The sequence below is a fragment of the Bufo bufo genome, chromosome 6 (assembly GCF_905171765.1).
Source record: "Bufo bufo chromosome 6, aBufBuf1.1, whole genome shotgun sequence".
NCBI lineage: Eukaryota > Metazoa > Chordata > Amphibia > Anura > Bufonidae > Bufo > Bufo bufo.
The window spans coordinates 167,804,631-167,829,610 of NC_053394.1; the positions used below are offsets into that span (position 1 = coordinate 167,804,631).

At 42.1% G+C, this 24,980-nt stretch overlaps 1 protein-coding gene across 1 annotated transcript in view; it reads left to right on the top strand.

The window, feature by feature from the left end:
• The window catches only part of LOC121004090 (zinc finger protein Xfin-like), a 39,151-nt gene extending 16,002 nt beyond the window's left edge, over positions 1–23,149 (top strand). Inside the window, exons 6-13 of the mRNA XM_040436176.1 lie at positions 1,822–2,667; positions 6,499–6,596; positions 6,683–6,767; positions 9,434–10,279; positions 14,052–14,149; positions 14,236–14,347; positions 16,522–16,611; positions 20,755–23,149. Of these exons, the coding sequence (XP_040292110.1) occupies positions 1,822–2,667; positions 6,499–6,596; positions 6,683–6,767; positions 9,434–10,279; positions 14,052–14,149; positions 14,236–14,347; positions 16,522–16,611; positions 20,755–21,797 (3,218 nt within the window). The 3' untranslated portion in view covers positions 21,798–23,149. The remainder of the gene's footprint in view (positions 1–1,821; positions 2,668–6,498; positions 6,597–6,682; positions 6,768–9,433; positions 10,280–14,051; positions 14,150–14,235; positions 14,348–16,521; positions 16,612–20,754) is intronic.
• Positions 23,150–24,980: the final 1,831 nt, after the last annotated feature.

A 24,980-nucleotide genomic window follows, 5' to 3' on the forward strand; every position in this document is an offset into this window, starting at 1 on the left:
TTTATGAATGAAGCAGGCGGAGCATGCGCGCGACGTCAGTGAGTGACGTTACTGGTGCCGTCCGCTGTGCCTGCTATGGAAGCGTGTTCATAAGTGCTGTGGGGATACAGGGGGGACATGGGAGAGCGCAGCGTTAGTTCAACTTAACAGGATAAGGAATCATGTTTATAGATAATTCGGCGAGCAGAGGGCTGGTGTATTTTGGGGGACACTGTTATGAGGGGGATCTGTGGATGACATATAGCAGTGTCATCCACAGATCCCCCATAACAGTTCCATCCACAGATCCCCACCCCATAACAATGCCATCCACAGATCCCCCACCCCATAGCAGTGCCATCCACAGATCCCCCCACCCCATAAGTGCCATCCACAGATCCCCCCACCCCATAACAATGCCATCCACAGATCTCCCACCCCATAGCAGTGCCATCCACAGATCCCCCATAACAGTGCCATCCACAGATCCCCCATAACAGTGCCATCCACAGATCCCCCATAACAGTGCCATCCACAGATCCCCCATAACAGTGCCATCCACAGATCCCCCATAACAGTGCCATCCACAGATCCCCCATAACAGTGCCATCCACAGATCCCCCATAACAGTGCCATCCACAGATCCCCCATAACAGTGCCATCCACAGATCCCCCATTACAGTGCCATCCACAGATCCCCCATAACAGTGCCATCCACAGATCCCCCATAACAGTGCCATCCACAGATCCCCCATAACAGTGCCATCCACAGATCCCCCATAACAGTGCCATCCACAGATCCCCCATAACAGTGCCATCCACAGATCCCCCCATAACAGTGCCATCCACAGATCCCCCCCATAACAGTGCCATCCACAGATCCCCCCATAACAGTGCCATCCACAGATCCCCCCATAACAGTGCCATCCACAGATCCCCCCCACAACAGTGCCATCCACAGATCCCCCATAACAGTGCCATCCACAGATCCCCCATAACAGTGCCATCCACAGGTCCCCCACAACAGTGCCATCCACAGGTCCCCCACAACAGTGCCATCCACAGGTCCCCCACAACAGTGCCATCCACAGGTCCCCCACAACAGTGCCATCCACAGGTCCCCCACAACAGTGCCATCCACAGGTCCCCCACGACAGTGCGTCATCCACAGGTCCCCCACGACAGTGCGTCATCCACAGGTCCCCCACGACAGTGCGTCATCCACAGGTCCCCCATAATAGTGTCATGCACAGACCACCATTAATTCAAAACCCATCAAAAGCACACCTTTTGGTTAAAAATATTTTTTTCTTATTTTCCTCCTCAAAAATCTAGGTGCGTCTTATAGGCCGGTGCGTCTTATAGGGCGAAAAATACGGTATATCAAAATAAAAAACCCACAATTTCTTTACACCTACAAACAAAACTCAAATTTTGATGTAAATTACCATCTGGACAAAAACAAAGAAAATATACCGTAATCCTTTGAATCCCAACAAATAGTGTTTTTTAAATCAGCGGAGAATGCTATAAAATAATAGAATGGATGCCTTATCAATACGAGCTGCTCCTGTTTAAGCACTTCTGGGGTCCTCTGCCCATCTCTGTATCCTGGCCTCCAGCGATGGCAGGGTGACAGACATGTGGCTGCAGCAGCCAGTCACTGACTATAGTGGTGACCTGACAACGCCATTGCTGGAGGCCAAGGGACTCTGTGTTAGAACAGCTGCAGTGTGGGTCGTCAATGTATTACTAAATAATATAATTATTGACCATTGGATAAAATTAAAATACCTTTAAAATTTTTGCATTAAAGTGTGAATATTTTCTTATCTCTAACAGTTCCACTAATGTGTTCACCTATCTCCGAAAGACACCCTGTTTGGTCTCCGGACATTGTAACCGAACACAACATTGATGTCCAAGATTCTTCTAGAGATATTCTCACTACTCAAGCTATATCTCCAGTTCTTCACAAAGTTGATTTATCATCTGATCCTTCTAATCACAAAGAACATTTTCCTGAAGTTTTCTCTGTTAAGGCGGAAACCCCCATTACAAAAAATATACCCTCAGTCCTGTACCCTGGAGATCTATCTTCTGATCCCTCTCATGACCTGTCCCATATTTCTACCGGAAGCACAGGTCAAAGAGGGGGGAAAAGGTTGTCATGTTCAGTATGTGGGAAATGTTTTACACAGAAATCCAATCTCATTGTGCATCAGAGAATTCACACAAGAGAGAAGCCATATTCCTGTTCGGAATGTGGGAAATGTTTTAGTCACAAGTCAAATCTTGTTCAACATCGGAGAATTCACACAGGCCAAAGACCACATACATGTTCCGAGTGCGGCAAATGTTTTATTAAAAAGTCTGATCTGGTTAAGCACCAGAGAACACATGGAATGGGAATGCCATTTACTTGTTCAGTGTGCGGGAAATGTTTTTCTATGAAGTCAGACCTTGGGAGGCATGAGAGAATCCACTCCGGCCACAAGCCCTTCTCGTGTTCCTACTGTGGAAAGTGTTTCACCCTCAAATCCAATCTTCTTACACATCAGAGGATCCACACAGGAGAGAAGCCATTTTCCTGCCCCGAGTGTGATAAAGCTTTTACTCACAAATCAAATCTTGTTCAGCACCAGAGAATCCACGCAGGAGACAGGCATGTTCCTTACACTGAATATGGTAATTGTTTTATTCAAAAAGTTGTTCTTATTCAACGTCCGAATAGTCTGAGTCTAGTGCAATACTCACCCAGTCCTTTCTGGTGTTATATATATATATATATATATATATATATATATATATATATATATATATATATATATATATATTTTAATATAGTAGGAGGAGGTTGAGGCCCTTATGCCTCATTCACACGTCGTCAGTGATTGTGAGCCAAAACCTTATACCTTATGTCTGTGGAGGCTCTAGTCCTGGTTTTGGCTCACATTTACTGATGGAAGTCACTGACCAAACACTGTGTGAATGAAGCTTTACTGTCTGGTTTTCTGCAATGCTTCATATGTGAAAAGAGCAGGACGCTAATGTTAAAAAGACGTTTCACTTGTGCCATTATACCAGGCACTCGGGTTGTGGGTTTAAATTTCTGCCATTGTGTTAAATGGCGGTTCATGTTGCCACTGTTCTGTGTATTCTGGCCTGTTAGTTTATGCCTATGTGCTTGTTATTTCTCCTCAGTTCTATATTGCGAGGGTTAGTCTTTCCCTGGCTGAGTGTGTGTGCGCATCTGCCTGTTTAATGAGTTTAAGCTATATATTCCCTGATATCTGTGTCTGTCTGGTATATGTTAAGTTCTGTGACCTGCCCTGGTTGTGCAACATGTTTTCCTTGAATCTGCTTAGTTCCTGTCTGTGTCCTGTGTTGGGCTTTGTCTGCCATTACCGGTAGAGTCTGAACTGTGTATTATTGACAGTGTGGGTGTCTGGTGCTTCCTCCCACCTAGACATATTGACCTCTGCTGTCCAGTATCTACTGTGTCTGTATGAGTTCCAGTAGTCCGTATGTCTAGTTGTTGTACTCTGTTTGTTTGTCTGGGTTCTTGATCATTCTGTCACCAGTGCTCCATGTTTTGTCGAATTCCTGTATCTGTGTTTGCCTTGGATTCACCTGTATTATACCTGGTTCGGATTTAGTGCCTTGTCTGTGCCTCTGGTGCACTAGTGTCTCTGACCTCCATGGGTCAGCTGCCAACTACACTGGGACTATTCCAAGAGGTCATGGCCTGGTGGCTTCCCTGCAGTAATGTTCAGATCCCTGTATAAGGGGTTAAAGGGTGAATACCAGGAGACTGCCAGGAAAACCCCCTCATGTCTAGCCCAAGACAAAACTGGTAACTTGGCACAGTAGTTCCACAACCATTTTCTGTACACCTGTCTGTAACATTTAATATATGCTTTTTAAAGGTCTTATCAGATAAACATATGTCTTGTATATGAAAAAACATAGGTCGATACATAAACCATAAAGCTGCAGATTGATGATTAAGTTGTGTAGATCACTAGATCTATGTTACCATTTATGTATTGAAATGGATCAATTAAATTGATTGTGCATTGGCATAATATTGATGCATTATCTCCAGGATAGTTAAACAGTATGGTGGGGGGGGAGACTAAGACATATGACTCGCAGCACCCACAAGCAATCTGCTGTTTAAAGAGATCATGGGGCACCATAAGCGCTGCTTCCTCTTCAAAGTTTACGTGCGCCTCATCTACTTTGTAGTGGTGGTGGTACTTTCATGGGATTGAGAAGTTGTAATTAAACCACTACAAATGACACAACATGCAAGTGAATTATGAAAAGGAAGCGGCTCTTACACGAGTGTCGCAACCCATTCAGACAGTTTATTGGCGGGGGTGCCAGGAATCTGACCCTGCAGATCTGATATCGATGTTACCTATGGAACTCCAACTGTGGTAAAACTACAACTCCCAAGATGCACACTTGCTTGGCTGTTCTCAGAACTCTATAGATATGAATGGAGCATGCTGGGAGTCGTAGTTTCACCACAGCTGGAGTGCCGGAGTTTAGCCATCACTTGTCCTATACTGAGGATAGGTCCTCAATATTATGCCACTACACAATCCCTTTAAGTAATACAACTAGAAGAGCCAGGCAGGAGAGATGCCCAGTTCTTCTGACTTTGGGGGTACTTTCTACATGGCTCATACCACACTTTTGCAGATATACTAAAACTCATTGCACGACAAACCTCATTAAACACACCTTATTTTTCAACCAGGTTTCTCACAAGGATGTCATTTGAGATAACATTCTTTACGATATTGATTTTTGTAACCATGGAGTCATATGCCTCGTCATAACTTGGCGGCCGCCTCCTGCAATGTGCGGGGTTATCATGGATAAATCAGGGCCTTTAGCTTTATCTGAAATTTTTTATTTTTTTTAAATGTATACATTAGCAGTGGAGGGGATCCGTAAGTTGAGTATTTCGTTTTACACCATTCTGAATATTGTTTTGTTAATGTAATTGGTCGGACAACCCCAATAATGTAAAGCTAAATCCCTGCAGAAAATTGAGAAATTAGATAATAGCCATTAGGGATCGACCGATTATCGGTTTGGCCGATATTATCGGCCGATATTGAGGATTTTGAACGTTATCGGTATCGGCATCTATTTTGCCGATATACCGATAACGTATGGGGAACATAGAACGCGCTGCTCTCAGCGCGTTCTGTGTTCCCTCCGCAGCACAGGGGAGAAGGAAGCAGTGTCTCCTCCCCCTGTGCTGCTGCTGCCGCTGCCACCAATGACAGAAGAGAAGACAAGAGGAGGGGAGGGGCTGTGGCCACTGTGCCACCAATGAAGATAAGCCTTTCATTCATTCATATACAGGAGGCGGGAGCTGGCTGCAGAATCACATAGCCGGCTCCCGGCCTCTATGAGCGATAGCTGCGATCCGCGGTAGTTAACTGCTCAGGTGCCGCGGATCGCAGCTACCGCTCATAGAGGTCGGGAGCCGGCTATGTGATTCTGCAGCCAGCTCCCGCCTCCTGTATATGAATGATTGAGAGACTAATCTTCATTGGTGGCGCAGTGCGCCCCCCCCCCCCCCCCCAAGCCCCCCAGTATTAACCATTGGTGGCGCAGTGCGCCCCCACCCCAATCCCGGCCAATAGTAAAAACATTGGTGGCGCAGTGCGCCCCCCACCCCCACCCAGTATTACTCATTGGTGGCAGTGGCCACAGGATCCCCTCTCCCCTGCTCCTCCGATCGGAGCCCCAGCTGGGTAAGCCTGGGGCTCCGATCGGTTACCATGGCAGCCAGGACACTATTGAAGCCCTGGCTGCCATGGTAAGCTCCATGCTGCTGTGTGCACAAAGTGTGAGATCCTATTCACCCTGATAGAGATCTATCAGGGGGAATAGGACAAGGGTTCTAGTCCCTAAGGGGGCTAAAAGTTAGTAAAAAAAAAAACACAAAAATATTAAGTATAAATGAAAAAGACTTATAAAAAAAAAAATACACATTAACAATAAACCAAAAAATACACATTAACAATAAACATATTAATTTTCAGCAGATTTGTGTAGGAATTTTTTTTTTTTCTCAAAAATGAAAATTCCCAGAATATCGGTATAAATTATCGGCTATCGGCCTGAAAGTTCACAAATTATCGGTATCTGCCCTAAAAAATCAATATCGGTCGATCCCTAATAGCCATGATAAGAGTCAAGAGTAGATTTACAGACTGATGTTCTGCCATTACTGTTCACACTAGCTAAAGTCTGAGAAGTGAAAAAGATTGAGAATTTTTTTTACGCTGCCCCAGCTTTGTCTTGCATAATGCTTGCGTTAGCTTTGCAGCAGTCAGTAAAAGGAGATGCCTCCTATTTTCAGTGTGCGTAAAACAATGTACAGGGCCTAATAGACTTATGGCACCAGGTTGCCCTTGAACTTGTACATCCACAGTCTGATAATCGCCTATAAACAATGCAGTCAGTCACTGTGTCTATTCACTGCAGATGGAAACCGTAAGCGACATCCACCAGAGAGATGTCCCACTCCTCTCTACTTCCAGGATGGTTCACATGAAAATCACAATGCTCCTCAGGATTATCAGGTAGTTTGATTTGATGTGTGAATATGTACTCTATAGAAGCGGTGTGATTCTTAAACAGTATTTTTCTGTTAAATGTCTGTATTTAGAATGAAGGTTTCCTCAATATTAAAGTTGAAGATCTAGATGATCATCAGTTTATTGAGACTGAACATCCTTCTGATATCAACAAAGGTGAGTAATAACTGCTAAATGCAGAAATCATTGTGGTCTCTCCAGTGCTTCCTCTTGTCAGGAGCCATGATGTACCACTGTCATTGAGATCCAACATTTATTATGAGTTTTATTATGTTAATACTTTATGAATGACTAAAGGCCCCTTAACACGGGCCAGTGATGGGAGCAACTATCGGGGTGGAGCGTTCTTAGGAATCCTCCTTCCTGATAATTGCCCTGTCTAAAAGGTGCTACTGATCATTTGATGCTCATTCATTGGGTGAAGGCATCACTGGTGCACTCACCCAAATCATTGTTTTAGGCAGCAGGAATCTGCTGCCCAGAAGCAGTGTATGGGGATGAGCGATCTCCCTGTCCCATACAGCAGAGGTGACTGCAGAGTTCTTGTGCCCTGTAACAAACAGCAATTATCAGGAATGAACGGTTCATTCCCAATAATTGCCCAGGTAAAAGGGCCTTTAGTAGAGGCCACTTACATTGCTAGAATTTGTTAAGGTTCAGTGTGGGAATGGCGGATAAACCTGTAAAGGTGGCCTTCCATATCCAGGTAGGCTGGAATTTAATTAACCTTAAAAGTTTTTATGTATATAGTTTGGGTTTAAATGTAGTTTATTAGAAAACATTTTTGTGCCTTTTTTTTCTCTTTTAAATGTAACATTGTGAAAAACTTACTTAAGGCTGCTATGTTGGAGACAAACACGGCCGTCATGTGTCGTCAGTATAGACAGTACATCTGGGTCTGTTTACTTTGGGGTATATTTGCATTCAACAGATTTGTTGCCGAAATATCTGTGACTGAAAATCTGTTTTATTCAGGGGAATGGGATTGTTTTGGAGGAAGCAAGTGGATTTATGCAAGCTCCATTCAAATGAATGGGACAGTTGCAGAAACTCCTGAAACTGTTCTGCCATGTGAATATAAATCTAAGTTGGCTATATACCATGGATAGATGTTGGCTTTACCCACCTACTAGTGTGTCACCAGACACTTCCCCCAACAGTAGGTGTTGTGGGAAAGGAGGATGGATTATAACAAACTCAGTGCTTAGTTCCCACAGGCTAGAAGGGTCTGGTATGAGCCTGCTCCCCCTCCTTATTAAAAAACCTGCACATTTAGCTGAGTTTGCATGTTATGAGAGAGTTGGTAGAAGTAACAGTTCACCCTACTGCTAAGATCAAGGGGTTGTCCAATGGGGAAAAACTTTCTCAAATGTCTGACTGTTTAAGAAAAATAAAAGTAAGTGATACCTCACCATCCCCTGACAGCTGACCCATCAGTTCCATTGAGTAATGTTATCCCTTTCATCTGAAGGTGGCAAGGGGTCCTGCATGCCACATAGGATTGTTTTAAGCTGGTTGGGCGACATCCTACACAGGGTTAGGTTCTGATTCTGGTGAGGTGAAAACCTTTTCCCTTCCTTAATATAGATTAAGGCTTCTAAACGATCTGTTTGTATTTGGTCATTTTCTCCCCCTTTTCATCACTCTATTTCCCTTCCCAAGTGACAAGTTATCTTTTTATGATGACATTGCCGAGAGGCAAACCTGGAACTGCATTCCCATATGTGCACATATAGTATATGAGGTTGAATAAAGACACAGGTCTATCAAGCCCAACCTATAATCCTACTGTGTTGATTCAGAGGAAGCAGAAAAACACCCCATGAGATTGTTGCCAGTCACCACATATTAGGGGGAAACCTTTCTTCCCATCTCCAGAAAAGGCAATCACAATGAATCCCTGGATCGACGTCTCTACCAGAAATCTTGTACTCATAACTTGTGATATTATTTTCTTCAAGAAAGACATATAGGGCCCTCTTGAACTTGTCCAGTGAATCAACCATCACAACCTTCTCTGGCAGAGCTTTTCTATAGTCTCTGCTCATACAGTAGAGAATCCCATCTGTATTAGGGTTGAACCTTCTTCCCTCTAGGTGTAGAGGATGCTCTCTTTTCATGGTTACAGGCCTAGGTATAAAACAATCATTATAAAACTCAAACATCTTTCTAAGGTAACCAAAGCTAGATGTTGCATAAGCATGTGGTGCACCAGGTAGTATGCCCTTTCCCCACTGGTCTCTGTATCCTGGCCTCCAGCAATGATTTGTCAACACTGCTGTAGCAATGACCTGTTAACTGTGCTGAGGTTACCTCTGCATGATATACAGACCAGTAGGGAATCTGAAAAAGGATGATACAGGATTGAAGAGCGATTTGCTAAATATTGATTTTTTTTTTTTTTTTTTTTCATTCTAAGCATTTATATAAATATAAGGTCCCTGGACAATGCTGTTAATTTTTGTTTTTATAAAACATGACAATATAAAATATATGCTGCAGGTTATTTAGCATTGTATGCAAACGTATAAAACAGTTTGGGGGACTTGCAAAATTTTGTGGTGGACTTTGCTGGGCTGTCTTGCTGGTGTAGATTTCAATTCTGGCACATGGACTTGCATAGATGCACACCAATTAAGAGGCATGTAACATCTAATGCCAGTAGGGGGTAGATTAAGACCAGTGTGTAAAACTCCAGTCTTCATAAATCTTCCCCTTTTGAGCCTTAAAGAATACGTTGTGCTGTTATTTACCTATTAATTTGTTCTGGAAACACTTAAAAATATTGCATTAAACTATGAATATTTTCTTATCTCTAACAGGTGAACACATTAGTGGGACTATATCAGAAAGACACCCTGTTTGGTCTCCAGACAATGTGACTGAACACAACATTGATGTCCAAGGTTCTTCTAGAGATATTCTTACTACTCAAGCTATATCTCCAGTTCATCACAAAGTTGATTTATCATCTGATCCTTCTTATCATATAGAACATTTTTCTGAACCTTCATCTGTTAAGACAGAAAACTTAATTACCAAAAATATACCCTCAGTCCTGTACCCCGGAGATCTATCATCTACTCCCTCTGCTGACCTGTCCCATATTTCTGTCGGAAGCACAGGTCAAAGAGGGGGGAAAAGGTTGTCATGTTCAGTATGTGGGAAATGTTTTACACAGAAATCCAATCTCATTGTGCATCAAAGAATTCACACAAGAGAGAAGCCATATTCATGTTTGGAATGTGGGAAATGTTTTAGTCACAAGTCAAACCTTGTTCAGCATCAAAGAATTCACACAGGCCAAAGACCACATACATGTTCCGAGTGCAGCAAATGTTTTATTAAAAAGTCCGATCTGGTTAAGCACCAGAGAACACATGGAATGGGAATGCCATTTACTTGTTCAGTGTGCGGGAAATGTTTTTCCATGAAGTCAGACCTTGGGAGGCATGAGAGAATCCACTCCGGCCACAAGCCCTTCTCATGTTCCTACTGTGGAAAGTGTTTCACCCTCAAATCCAATCTTCTTACACATCAGAGGATCCACACAGGAGAGAAGCCATTTTCCTGCCCCGAGTGTGATAAAGCTTTTACTCACAAATCAAATCTTGTTCAGCACCAGAGAATCCATGCAGGAGACAGGCATGTTCCTTACACTGAATATGGTAATTGTTTTATTTAAAAAGTTGTTCTTATTCAACGTCAGAAGAGTCTAGTGCAATACTCACCCAGTCCTGTCAGGTCTTTTGTTTGTGTGTAAAATATATATATATATACACTGCTCAAAAAAATAAAGGGAACACTTAAACAACACAATGTAACTCCAAGTCAATCACACTTCTGTGAAATCAAACTGTCCACTTAGGAAGCAACACTGAGTGACAATCAATTTCACATGCTGTTGTGCAAATGGGATAGACAACAGGTGGAAATTATAGGCAATTAGCAAGACACCCCCAATAAAGGAGTGGTTCTGCAGGTGGTGACCACAGACCACTTCTCAGTTCCTATGCTTCCTGGCTGATGTTTTGGTCACTTTTGAATGCTGGCGGTGCTTTCACTCTAGTGGTAGCATGAGACGGAGTCTACAACCGACACAAGTGGCTCAGGTAGTGCAGCTTATCCAGGATGGCACATCAATGTGAGCTGTGGCAAGAAGGTTTGCTGTGTCTGTCAGCGTAGTGTCCAGAGCATGGAGGCGCTACCAGGAGACAGGCCAGTGCATCAGGAGACGTGGAGGAGGCCGTAGGAGGGCAACAACCCAGCAGCAGGACCGCTACCTCCGCCTTTGTGCAAGGAGGAACAGGAGGAGCACTGCCAGAGCCCTGCAAAATGACCTTCAGCAGGCCACAAATGTGCATGTGTCTGCTCAAACGGTCAGAAACAGACTCCACAAGGGTGATATGAGGGCCCGACGTCCACAGGTGGTGGTTGTGCTTACAGCCCAACACCGTGCGGGACGTTTGGCATTTGCCAGAGAGCACCAAGATTGGCAAATTCACCACTGGCGCCCTGTGCTCTTCACAGATGAAAGCAGGTTCACACTGAGCACATGTGACAGAGTCTGGAGACGCCGTGGAGAACGTTCTGCTGCCTGCAACATCCTCCAGCATGACCGGTTTGGCATTGGGTCAGTAATGGTGTGGGGTGGCATTTCTTTTGAGGGCCGCACAGCCCTCCATGTGCTCGCCAGAGGTAGCCTGACTGCCATTAGGTACTGAGATGAGATCCTCAGACCCCTTGTGAGACCATATGCTGGTGCGGTTGGCCCTGGGTTCCTCCTAATGCAAGACAATGCTAGACCTCATGTGGCTGGAGTGTGTCAGCAGTTTCTGCAAGATGAAGGCATTGATGCTATGGACTGGCCCGCCCGTTCCCCAGACCTGAATCCAATTGAGCACATCTGGGACATCATGTCTCACTCTATCCACCAACGTCACGTTGCACCACAGACTGTCCAGGAGTTGGCAGATGCTTTAGTCCAGGTCTGGGAGGAGATCCCTCAGGAGACCGTCCGCCACTTCATCAGGAGCATGCACAGGCGTTGTAGGGAGGTCATACAGGCACGTGGAGGCCACACACACACTACTGAGCCTCATTTTGACTTGTTTTAAGGACATTACATCAAAGTTGGATCAGCTTGTAGTGTGTTTTTCCACTTTAATTTTGAGTGTGACTCCAAATCCAGACCTCCATGGGTTGAAAAATTTGATTTCCATTTTTTTATTTTTGTGTCATTTTGTTGTCAGCACATTCAACTATGTAAAGAACAAAGTATTTCAGAAGAATATTTAATTAACTCAGATCTAGGATGTGTTATTTTTGTGTTCCCTTTATTTTTTTGAGCAGTGTGTGTGTGTGTGTGTGTGTGTGTGTGTGTGTGTATATATATATATATATATATATATATATATATATATAATCTCTGATAGGTGGGGGTTTGACACCGGGGACCCCCACCGATCAGCTGTTTGAGAAGGCACCAGCACTCCCAGTAGCGCCATGGACTTCTTGCTGCTTAACAAGCACAGTGTTGTACATTCACCAATGAACATGACATCATGTGGCCTAGGAAAAACTGCAAGAAGGTTGTGCTTTCTCAAACAGCTGATAGGCGGGAGTCCCAGGTGTCAGATCAGATACTGATTACCTATCCAGAGGATAGGTCATCAGTAAAAAAGACTTAGAAAATCTGTTGGCAATTAAAAAAAAACATCTGGTCCTTAGAAGGTCTTCTAATTAGGTAAATGTAACCTCAGATTAAAAAAAAAAACACACAGCAGATTCCAACGTTTCATAGTTTATTCAACAAAACCTAGGCCAAAATGGGAAACCCTAAGTACACCCCATGAATGGTTTGTTGAACCACCCTTAGCAGCAATAATTTAAAGTAATCTTTTTCCCTATGACTTTTTCAGTCTCTCACGATGTCATGGAGGAATTCTGGCCCACTCTTTGCAAACGTTGCTTCAGTTCATTGAAGTTCTTGGGCATTTGTTTAAGGTACCACCACAGCGTTTCAGTTGGGTTGAAGTCTGACGTTTGACTAGGCAATTGCAACACCCTCATTCTTTACTTTTTTCACCCCTTCTGTTGTATATTTGCTGGTTTCCTTGGGATCATTGTCCTGTTGCATGATCCAGTTTAAGCCCATCTTTAGCTGTTGGATAGATAGCCTTACATTTGACTATACAGAGGAGTTCATGGTTGACTCTGACTGCAGGGTGCCCAGGTTCTCATAGCTTTTCCTAGGCCAGTGATGACACGTTAATCGGTCACGGGGCCTAGGCGCAGCTCAGCCTCGTTCAAGTGCTGGGGGCCGAGCGCAATACCAAGTACAGCGCTATACAATGTGAAGGTAAGCACAGACAAGGTTGCGGCGCTTTCAAACAGCTGATTGGCTGAGGAGACGTAATCAGTTTAAAGGTTTTATAAAATCCTTTTAATTGTTCACACAGTTTCTGCATTTTGGCTTAGTTTTTGCTAAATAATGACATAATTTGTCATGTGTTGTTCATTCAAAGAGGGGTGTACTTTGTTTTTCTCATGGCTGTATGTATGTATATGTGTGTGTGTGTGTGTGTAATAAATATATATATATATATATATATATATATCATTTTATATTATATCCCTCACTAAATATAAATATGCAACTCTATAATGAATTTTCTAAAATGTATAGATTACGCAGTTAAAATAAATAAATCAAAGCTGAAAAAAAGACTGTTACTATTAATCCCAATTTTAAAGGATCCATTTTAAATAGCTGCATTATATGTCATTAAAGGGGTTCTCCGGCCTCTTCATAAAATCCTGCCATCTTCTGCCCTGTGTGGTCAATACTTGTATGTCTATTATGCCGCTGATGCAGCGGTCTCCTCATACTGGCTGCGGGCTCTTCCTCTCAGGTCTCACCGGATTGGTTCCCAGTCACCCTGTTCAGCTGCATATACAGTATTGTTTTCTGGGTTACGTTTTTTTTTATGGTGTTCACTATTTGGTAAAAATGACTAACTTTATTTTGTGGGTCAGTATAATTACAGCAGTACCAAGTTTATACGTTTTAATACCTTTAAAAAAATCTGCGACTGGCGGTAATCCCGATTTTTGGACATTTAACCCCTCAGATGCCATGCTCAAATGTGGCCTCAAAAACCCAGAAGCACGTGCTTTCCGAGCAGGAACGCCTCCCCCAGGCAGAGATGGGAAAAGGAGTTCCACTGCAGTAATAAGCTAGAGCCTTTACTAAGTTTATTACTTGCATATTACAATTCAGGCCAGCAGGTGGCAGCACAGTATTGTAATATACCAATCTTTGTATATTGTAATAGATATAATACTATTAAATTATACAAATTGCAAGTTGGGGGCCTACAAAAAAGTCTGATCACCTATAAACAATGCATTCAGTCACTGTATGTCTATTCACTACAGATGGAAACCGCAAGCAAAATCCACCAGAGAGATGTCCCACTCCTCTCTACTTCCAGGATGGTTCACATGAAAATCACAATGCTCCTCAGGATTATCAGGTAGTTTGAGTTGATGTGTGAATATGTACTCTATAGAAGCGGTTTGATTCTTATACAGTATTTTTATGTTAAATGTGTGTATCCAGAATGAAGGTTTCCTCAATATTAAAGTTGAAGATCTAGATGATGAAGTAGACACATTCATGAGGGGTAATCATCAGTTGATTAAGATGGAACATCCTTCTGATATCGACAAAGGTGAGTAATAACTGTTAAATGCAGAAAACTATCAAAATTTCAAAATGACTGTCCGTTGTGGGGATAGACAATAAACCTGTAAGGGAGGCCATATACATCCATACAGGTGGGAATTTAATTAACCAAAACCGTATAACATTTGAGTTTGTATGACATCTCGGTTTCTGAAAAGGGAATGTCTCAATTTTAGTTTAACTAAATTAGGTTGGCATAGCCCATGGCTTTAAGACAGGCTGCTTGAGCGATCCAACCGCCTCAGGGGATTCCCTCAGGATTACACATTCTTTGCCTTACTTTTCTAACCCCAATGTCCTGGAATGCAAAATCTCAATTCCTGCATCTTTCCCAACTGTCTTCCACACCACCTTATAGGTGGTGTAAACTTAGACTAGACCATTTTTTTCTTGCACAAGGACAGATTTTTCGCTCAGACAGAACTGTAGCGTAAATCTGGCACAGGATTTGCGTTACTCTAAATTTACAAAGGTCTAGGAGCTAGAAAAATACAATAGTCTAATATGAAAGGCTAAGTACACCTTCGGGTGCAATTTTATTTTTATGATTGCATTTTATTAATTTTTAGCTATAATGAATGTTTAGAAGATCAGAGATAAGAAGCGGTCAGCTGAGCTGCCTGACTGAACACACTGAAAACTCAGGGCCTGCTGCTAGAGAATCTCAAGGCTGTACAGAGAGAGTGGTTCAACATTTTTAATAAAGACCAAGTGAAAAAATTATTTTTACCTCCAAAAAGAATACAATACAATGCAATAATAATAAAAATGCCCCAAAGGTCCACATAGCCTTTAAGATTGTGACTCATATTCTTAAACAGTTTAACACTTACTAAATCTACACCAGTATTCTGATAAGAGATGGTTTTATTAACAAGCAATCTCCATTGAGACAGAATGGGGAAGGGAGCCATCCCTATCCATCAAAGGACTGTAGCTTTTCTAGCTAGGAACAGTGCTTCTCTGAGAAATATCCTAATGTGATGAGGCCATTGCTCCTTCTACAATAAACCCAATAATGGTAATGGAAATAAGCTGCTCAAGAATCTCTAGGGACAGTACTTCCTCCCAGAAGGTCAGAGCAATCCCAAAATGCCAACAATTGTGGTCCATATTATGACCTATATGACACCGGGCATGTGATAGGTGCCCTAATCTATGAAGGCAGACTGAGTAACTCTGATGCAGTATATAACAGTTTGTTATTCTCTGATGGGCTTCTGCCCAATCCTCCACAGTTAGGCTGACTCAAAAGATAGGACTTGGAAATCCATTCTAGAGCCCAGTAAATCAACATACCCAGTAGATGTTTGGAATGGTTATCAATGGATAAACAGAGATGAATCGCTTATCTTCAGTGAACTGGGCATACAGCATGTGGCACAACTGCAAAAATCTATAAAAGCTTATACGTGACACACCAAGTTTCTTCTGTATTTGAACAGAAGACAGAGCTCCATTTACATACACATCTTTCAAGGTAATCCTGCCATGGAGTAATTTCTAACAGTCCACAAATTTCTGGACAGTCCTTAAAAATAGGTGACTTTTTTCCTGTGTCCGTGAAAAAAAAAAATTGGTATGTCCGTGATTTTTATTTATTTATTTCTTTTTTGAGACTTTTCATTATGGTTTTCCAATTTGTCTGTAAAAATGTTGGCTGTTCATGATTTTGGGTTAAGTTGTCCAGAAAAGAAAAATTCTGGATGGCAACCTTGCCCCATGAGGCTGGCAGTGTCCACTCTAAATCCTACAGTTATGAGAACATTGGATTATCTCACGTTAGCACATTGTGGCAAATCTCTATACTCGTACAAATCCTCAGCCAGCCTATGCAAGAGAATAGGCTTCACAGGAAGTAAGGATATTCATTCCAGGACTGGCCATGGTGTATATAGGCCCAGAAGGTGCTTTGAGTTGGGTACATATGCAGTTATAGTCCGAGAGGTCAGATACCTAAGCTGGCCCACAAGGAACACAGAGCTTCTGAACATATGGTGTTGCAATGGCTAATTGACCAGAAACGCCTCATGTATAAGGTCCTAACAACAATAGTCCTGCAACTATCTTATTCTCTTTTGTATTGATACTATACTAAAATCAGACATGCACCTAGACACCTTGCACATACACATTTAAAGGAGTACTTTACTTCTACAGTGCTTCCTAGACTCCCCCTCAAGATTATAGATTCGGAAGGTGAAGTCACCAGGAAGGAACTAACAAACATCATCAAAACGACTCCTGCAGGTAAGAACCCTGGCCCACTTAGCTATACCTAATATATTTTTTTTAAAAACCTATAGGAACTAACTGTCACCATCTCTCACTAATGTGTTTAAAGGGGTTGGGCACTTTCTGGTTAATGTTGACCAATGTGTAGCTAAGATTACTATATGGCTCTTACCAATATAGCCTTTGCTGACATTCTGCCCCATTTTCTATATTTCATGAGATATACCCCTTGTTGGCCATGTATTTTATCTATCCACTCGGAGGTCCTGTCCATAAAATGGTTGCTCGCAAATCACTCAGTATCCTCCAGTCAAATACTCTGCACGGGCCATCTGCACTTGCATTGTTGGGAGTTTAGTTCAGTTGCAATGTGTTTGAATGGAGGAGGCTGAGTGATGTGTCTGGTCACATGCCTCTCCATCAGCAGCCATTTTATGGACAGGACCTCTGTGTGAAAAGCCCAGAAAATTTGACCAACAAGGGGACAGGGCTTATGAAACATGGCAAATGGCTATATTAATAAGTGCCATATAGTCATCTTACATACGTATTGGTCACAAGTAGCCAGAAAGTGGCAAACCCCTTTACTTTGATTACCTCTTCATCCATCACTGTGCTCGAACTACTGCCCTATTTCGCTTATCAATTGATGTCAAACTGTACTCTGGGATTTTGGCAAACAGATTAACACCAGTCCTCCCTAGTATTACTAATAATTAAGTAGATTTCATATTCATACTACAGACAGTACTATTAAATCTATTCCTATATCCCCAGCTAGAAAACAATCCACCCAGCTGTGAGTTCTGTTGACACAGAGCAAGCCTTTTGATAGGGCCAACTGGACCTTGATGCAAGCCTCAAATGAACAAATCAAGTTGATGTAGCACGCCCTCAAAAAAAAAAAAATATTCTTTGACCTGTAGCGAAAGTAATTTTCTGACTAAAGACTGTATTTGTGAGTAATAACCTCCCTTCTGATCCTCAGCAGTATCATGTGAACCGCACTCTGACCCTTCAAATAAAACAGCATCTTATGTGTGGACAGGAAGCCAGTTTCTCTATGCATTCCTATGGGAGCCTCAATGTCCGTCTCATAGGAATGAATAGAGAAGTAAATGACTTCCTGTCTTGTGTCAATTGGAAATCAGTCACGTGACACAGCTGAGGATCAGAAGGAAGGTTATAACTCACAAATAGTCTTTGGTAAGAAGATTACCCTCCCTACAGTTTACATCGTGTACCTTTTGTAATTGACCAGAGAATAAAGAATCTTGTGGGAGTGCTTCTTTAAGGTCCCTTTCACACAGGTTTTGTGGAAGAGGTCTGGATGCGTTGTGGGAAATCCGTGCGAGTATGCACGCAATTTCAGTCAGTTTTGTCTGCAATTGCGTCGTTCAGTTTTTTTCTGCGCGAGTGCAAAGCACTTTAATGCGTTTTGCACGCGCATGATAAAAAACAATGTTGGTACCCAGACCCGAACTTCTTCACTGGGTTTGGTGTTCTGTAGATTTTATTATTTTCTATTATAACATGGTTATAATGGAAAATAATAGCATTCTTTAATACAGTATGCGAAGTAAAATGACCATTGAGGGTTAAAAAAAAAATTACTCACCTCATACACTTGATCGCGCAGCAGTTATCGTCTTCTTTCTTCTTGCAGGACCTGCGCTGATGTCATCGCGCTCACCACATAGTGAGCGCAATGATGTCAGTGCAGGTCCTGCAAGAAGAAGAAAGAAGACGATAACTGCTGCGCGATGAGGTGAGTATTTTATTATTTTTTAACTCTCAATGGTCATTTTACTTAGCATTCTGTATTGAAGAATGCTATTTTCCATTATAACCATGTTATAATGGAAAATAATAACGTAAATGGACTTCAATGGGGTCCCGGGGCTCATCCCTGATTTATTCACATCATCTCCTTAGCAACAATCCGTGAAAAATCGCATTGCATCCGCATTTGCTTGCGGATGCAATGTGATTTTCACACAGCCCCATTTACTTCTATGGGGCCTGCGTTGTGTGAAAAACGCAGAATATAGAACATGCTGGGATTTTCACGCAACGCACAAGTGATGCTTGAAAAAGATTGCTCATGTACACAGCCCCATTGAAATGAATGGGTCCGGATTCAGTGCGGGTGCAATGCGCGGAAAACTCGCCCATGTGAAAGGGGCCTAAGGGCTCGTTCACACGACTGTTTTTTACGTTCCGTATACGGTACCTTTCATTTCAATGGTTCCGCAAAAAGAAATTAACTGAATGTACTCCGTATGCATTCAGTTTCCGTTTTTCCGTTCCGTTGAAAGATAGAACATGTCCTATTATTGCCCGCAAATCACATTCCAGGGCTCTATTCAAGTCAATGGGTCCGCAAAAAAAATAAAACACGTACAGAATGTACTCCGTATGTCTTCTGCATCTGTTGCGTTTTTGCGCAACCATCTATTGAAAATTTTTATGCCCAGCCCCATTTTTTCTATGTAATTACTGTATATGCCATACGGAAAAACTGAATGGAACTAGAAACACTACTGAAAAAAAATAAACTAAAAAACTGATCCGGGAGAAACTGCCTGCAAAACACTGAAAAAGACATACGGTCGTGTGAACGAGCCCTAAGTCTTACTTTCCTATAAAAAATATTGGCTTTATGAATGACACTTCCTAGGGGTGCCCTGTACCTGTGCTTTTTAACTTGGAGAGGTCTGACACCCGGCAGCCCCACCAATTGGCCGTTTACTGCAGCCATTACAATTTGAATGGAGCTGTGACTGAAACTACTACGTTGAATGGGACAGCTGATCGGTGGAGGGGTCAGACCCCCACTTATCTGAGACTGAGGACCTATACTGAAGACAGGCAATCAATATCTGAAGCTTGGAAAACCCCTTTACTTTAGTTAATTACTATGTAATGTCTTATTTTATTTGTGCTGTAGAATATGTTGGTGCCATGTAAAGCCTATTATTATTGCTACACACATAGAATACAGAGTTATCCAGTTGGCATTGTTGTGATTTGTGTCATTTACTAGGATGGTTCTTCTTATTCCTTTCAATTTTTGACCATCGTCATCATCAGTTGGTACATAGGCTGAAATTTCTCAATACTGAGCTCTCTAAGTGATGTTTCGGGAGGACACCATGGCGCGTGTCAACCGGAAACATCGCATGGTGAGGGTGTTGGGTATTGAGAGTTCAGCCTATGTACCAACTGATAATGTTTGTCAAGTTGTGAACACTAAATGGAAAAATTCCAAAAAAAGGTACGGTATAGTGGGTAGCTTGATTTATGATTGAAACCTGTGTTTTGACCATCATTTTATAATTACTGTTTTAACAGTGCCTTTACATGGCAGTTGGGGGTCTAATAAATGCCACAAGTCTTTCTTTTGTGTATGCTTGGTTTTTTCACTGATGGTATCATACACTGCACTACATAAGTACTGTAGTGTATTATGTAAGTGATCAAATGATCACATGTCAGTCGTCTGCTAGTACCGACATATTATAAATTAGAATTCAATAACTTTTAAAGAACCCCAAGTAAAGAGAAATCCATGTTTTTCCCAGAATTTTTTAAATGCTCTCTTTATTTTCTGCACATGGTGAATGAACGTTATAAAAATACAAACCAGAACTGCTGTTTTTTGTCTTCCACCCAAAAAATAAAAAGTGATCAAATAGTATTCTGTACCCCAAAATGGTACCGATTTAAAAAAAAAACCTCAAACCTTCAGACAGCTCTGTTGATTGAAAAATAAAATGCTATGGGTCTTGGGATGCAGTGATACAAAAACAATAAAGAAAAAGATGTTAGTTTTTTGTGCTAAACTAAATGAAAATATGTAAATGTGTTATAGCTGTAATCATATTTACTCAATCATACCCAAAATCACTTTCATCATGGCCACATGCATACTATTTCCATAGAATAGGGCAAGGTAAGGGACAGCCAGACATCTCTGGCATTATGGTTTGGATAGGTATGGTTGGACGTTCAACCTGTTGGGTGAGTCATGCATTTGTTATTGATTTAACATTGTCTTGACTACGAATCACATAATTTCAACATTTTAATAGAATGTATTTGCATTTTACATAATTTTGTGCAAATTAATTTTTTATTTTTTTTTATCTTTCTTAGGTGAACCATTCAATGGCAGTATTTCAAAGCGACACCATGTTTGGTCCCCAAATGATGGAACAGAACACAAAGTCACAGGAGATTTTTTTCCAAGAGAAAATCTAATCCCAGTCATTGAAAGTAAAGATCTGCGATCTGGTGCTTCTCAAAACCTCATGACCCAGGATATATCACCAGTGCTTTACAGTGGAGTTCTGTCTTCTGATTCCCCAGATCATGTGGAGTGTTCTCCTGAAGCTTCATATATTATGAAACAAAACATCATTACTCAAAGTATACCCCCAAGTGTCTATAGTGGGGATCCATCATCTGAACAGTTGGATCATTTTCTGGATCCGACCAACATTTATATTGAAAATACAGGTGTTATGGGGGGTAAAATGTTTCCATGTTTAGAATGTGGGAAATGCTTCACAAGTAGAGCAAATCTCGTTGAGCACCAGAGAATTCATACAAGCGAGAAGCCGTTTTTGTGTTCGGAATGTGGGAAATGTTTTAGTCACAAGCAACAGCTTGTTGAGCATTGTAGACTGCACACAGACCAAAAACCACACTCCTGTTCAGAGTGTGCCAAATGTTTCGCTCTGAAATCGGACATGGTGAGACATCAGAGAATCCACACAGGGCAGAGACCATTTTCTTGTTCAGTGTGTGGGAAATGTTTTTCCTTGAAGTCAGACCTTGGGAGGCATGAGAGAATCCACTCTGGCCACAAGCCCTTCTCGTGTTCCTACTGTGGAAAGTGTTTCACCCTCAAATCCAATCTTCTTACACATCAGAGGATCCACACAGGAGAGAAGCCATTTTCCTGTCCTGACTGTGATAAATCTTTTACTCACAAATCAAATCTTGTTCAGCACCAGAGAATCCACGCAGGAGACAGGATGTTTCCCTGTGACCAATGTGGCAAATCTTTTAGTCAAAAATCCAGCCTTCTTCAGCATCAGAAGAGTCACTTGGAAGAGAGGCCCACATTACTGTATTCAGACTATGCAAGGTATTTTCTACAGAGGCCCAATCACACTTTTCTGGAAAACTCTTAAGTTAGTGGACAGTTTTGAACTCTTAAAACCTAAATTATTGGTTGTAGAGTTCCATCTTGTGCCATCGATATCTTGGAGGATGTATAAAGACAATTCATCTGGTCACTGAAAGGTACAATCAACTTGAAGGAAGCAGAGAAAATAAGAACAGTGGAACCTCCAGTGATTAGCTCTAGTCTTCGGGTGAACTTAGATGCTAGTGTTCAGTTCTGTCATGGGACACTTTTTGGTGTTCTTTGAACCTGTAATATGGACAACCTCTCGCACTCTGCATAAGCAATACATTTTAGTAAATGTGGTGTAAAGCACCTGCAACAAAAATATTTCTGGTTTATGCACATAGTCTAGTGTACACAGTATGCGGACGGTACTGCTCCTTAGCACACAGATGTGGAGATCTTGTCCTCAAGCAATACATGTAGAGCTGAATACCTCGGCACATACAGTATGGCATCCAATGGAACCTGCCACATTGTTTTCTGTCAGGTTACACACAAATATTATCTAAAACCTTCCACATCTCCATACAAAATAGTTTCAATATGGCCATATCAATGTGCTATCTCATTAAAAAGTTTGCTGTCAACTTGCAGACAGGAAGAAAATAAGGCACTTACTAAATGTAAGCTGAAGTGCCTCCTATGTTTTTTTTTTTTTTTCCCCATTCTTCTACCTCACTTTGCTTGTTGTCAGGGAATAAGAGCACCCTTGCACTCTAGCAAGGTAGTGCTTGCGCAGTGGAGGGAACAATTCCTACATGTGTGGTCATGACTGTGCGCCAGCTCCCACCTCGCATCTGGCTGTCGAGTTGCTATAGTACAGCTCCAGAGCATGTGCAGTAGCACTAGAGCTGTATTACACTGTTCCTGTCCCAGCCGTGCCAATACAGCTAATCCAAAATACTTCAAGAACAGCGTCAGCAGTGCAATGGCACCATCAAAGAAAGGCATCTGCCCTCAGCAGAGGTAGGAAGAGCAGAGCTGGGGACTAGCTTCAGGTCCAAGTGGGGAGATGGGACAACCCTTTTAAGTTATGGTAAGCTGGTTCTTCCTGCAGACTGACCTACTATTATGTCATGGTGATGGTGGGGGCCCAAGAGTGGTGTCCACACTATCAGGTTTGGGTGCTGGCTATAACGATCAACTGACCTCACACTGTAATGGCCGGAATTGGAGGGAACAGTGCTAGAAACAAATTGTGCTTCACTGGAAAAATTGTAGTGTATTACTGCTGTCAATCCAGAAGGTCCATGTAGAGAACTTCAGATGAAGGAAAAGATGGATGATGTCTATGGGCGGTGCTGCTTGTGTGACGAATTGGGAAAGATTGATTTATTGTATTAAAAGGTGCAGTGACAGCAGATCGATCCCTTTCTCAGAGGGTGACAAATAAAATAAAAATTCTGTATTAAACATATTATTTAAAAAAACAAAAAGTTAGAGGCGAGTGCAGCAGCCTCTTCATTGCTTACACTGGCCTGGACAGGTTTACTGCAGCATGCCACCCCTTTAGTTGCCGTGTTACAATGTAGTCACTTAATGGGACAAAGCTTCATTACCCTGCACTTTTAATAGCGGCTGTGCAATGTCTGATCAAGGAGGAGGCCGTAGCCCATTCTAACAGCTGATTGGCAGGAGGGTCGAGTCCTTCACCAATAAAGTGCTGATGGTTTATCCTGTGGGGAGTGTAAAGTTAAATCTGGCAGCAGTTTTGCCCTTGCTAAACTGCTGACAGCACTAGGTAGGGGAGAGCCATACAAACATGCCTTTTGGGGAGCTTTTCTCATCACTTTTCTTGTCAGGAGTAGTGAGCACATGAAATTTTATTCTGCCAAATTCTGCTCTCTTAAAGGAGTTATCCTATATATAACTAATGTAAAAAAATGAAAACCGGACATCATATCGTACAGGGATCAGCAACCTTCGACACTCCAGATGTTCTGAAACTACAACTCCCAGAATGCTTCATTCATTTCTATTGGTGGTAGAAGAACAGCCGAGTATTTGCATGCTGGGAGTTGTAGTCTCCAAGCAGCTGGAGTGCTGAAGGTTGCTGATCCCTGATATAGCACATGGCAGTCTCTTTCTAACAAAGCTAGAACCAGCCCTGTACCTCACATGGGTCCAGAGATCTCCTCATCCATTGCTCTCCTAGATTTACAGTCGGGTCCATAAATATTGGGACATCGACACAATTCTAACATTTTTGGCTCTATACACCACCACAATGGATTTGTAATGAAACGAACAAGATGTGCTTTAACTGCAGACTGTCAGCTTTAATTTGAGGGTATTTACATCCAAATCAGGTGAACGGTGTAGGAATTACAACAGTTTGCATATGTGCCTCCCACTTGTTAAGGGACCAAAAGTAATGGGACAATTGTCTTCTCAGCTGTTCCATGGCCAGGTGTGTGTTATTCCCTCATTATCCCAATTACAATTAACAGATAAAAGGTCCAGAGTTCATTTCAAGTGTGCTATTTGCATTTGGAATCTGTTGCTTTCAACTCTCAAGATGAGATCCAAAGAGCTGTCACTATCAGTGAAGCAAGCCATCATTAGGCTGAAAAAACAACACAAACCCATCAGAGAGATAGCAAAAACATTAGGCGTGGCCAAAACAACTGTTTGGAACATTCTTAAAAAGAAGGAACGCATCGGTGAGCTCAGCAACACCAAAAGACCGCGTGCAGACACGTAGTCACTGGGGCAGTGTTTGTGTGTCCTAAAAAGCTCCTGATGAAGTGGTTGCACAGTAAAGAGGCAGCCAGAGAAAGGCGTCGAGCTGGGCAAGTCTCCCTGAAAGAGAGGGGGCAGCTCTTATAGGAAGGGACATTACTGTAGCCATCTTTATTCTTAACATAGGGTAGCAGTGCTAGTGGCTCTGAGTCACTGGAGTTAGGTTGTGTGAGTGGAGGAGCTTTTTGTGCAATCAATCCACCTCCCCCCTAATATCCAGTTAGTTCACTGCTCATAGACTTAGGTGAAGGGGTGAGTGCCACACAACATACTCATACCCGGCAACTACGCCACCTAGGACGTTCTGTGCACATTGTGTGTTTATATGTTTAGTGGAGAAATCCTTTTTATATTATGTATTAATAAAAGTTATATTTTAGCAACAACATTTGGATAGTGAAACGCAGTATTGTGGGTTGTCTCTCACCCTTTACAAGATTAA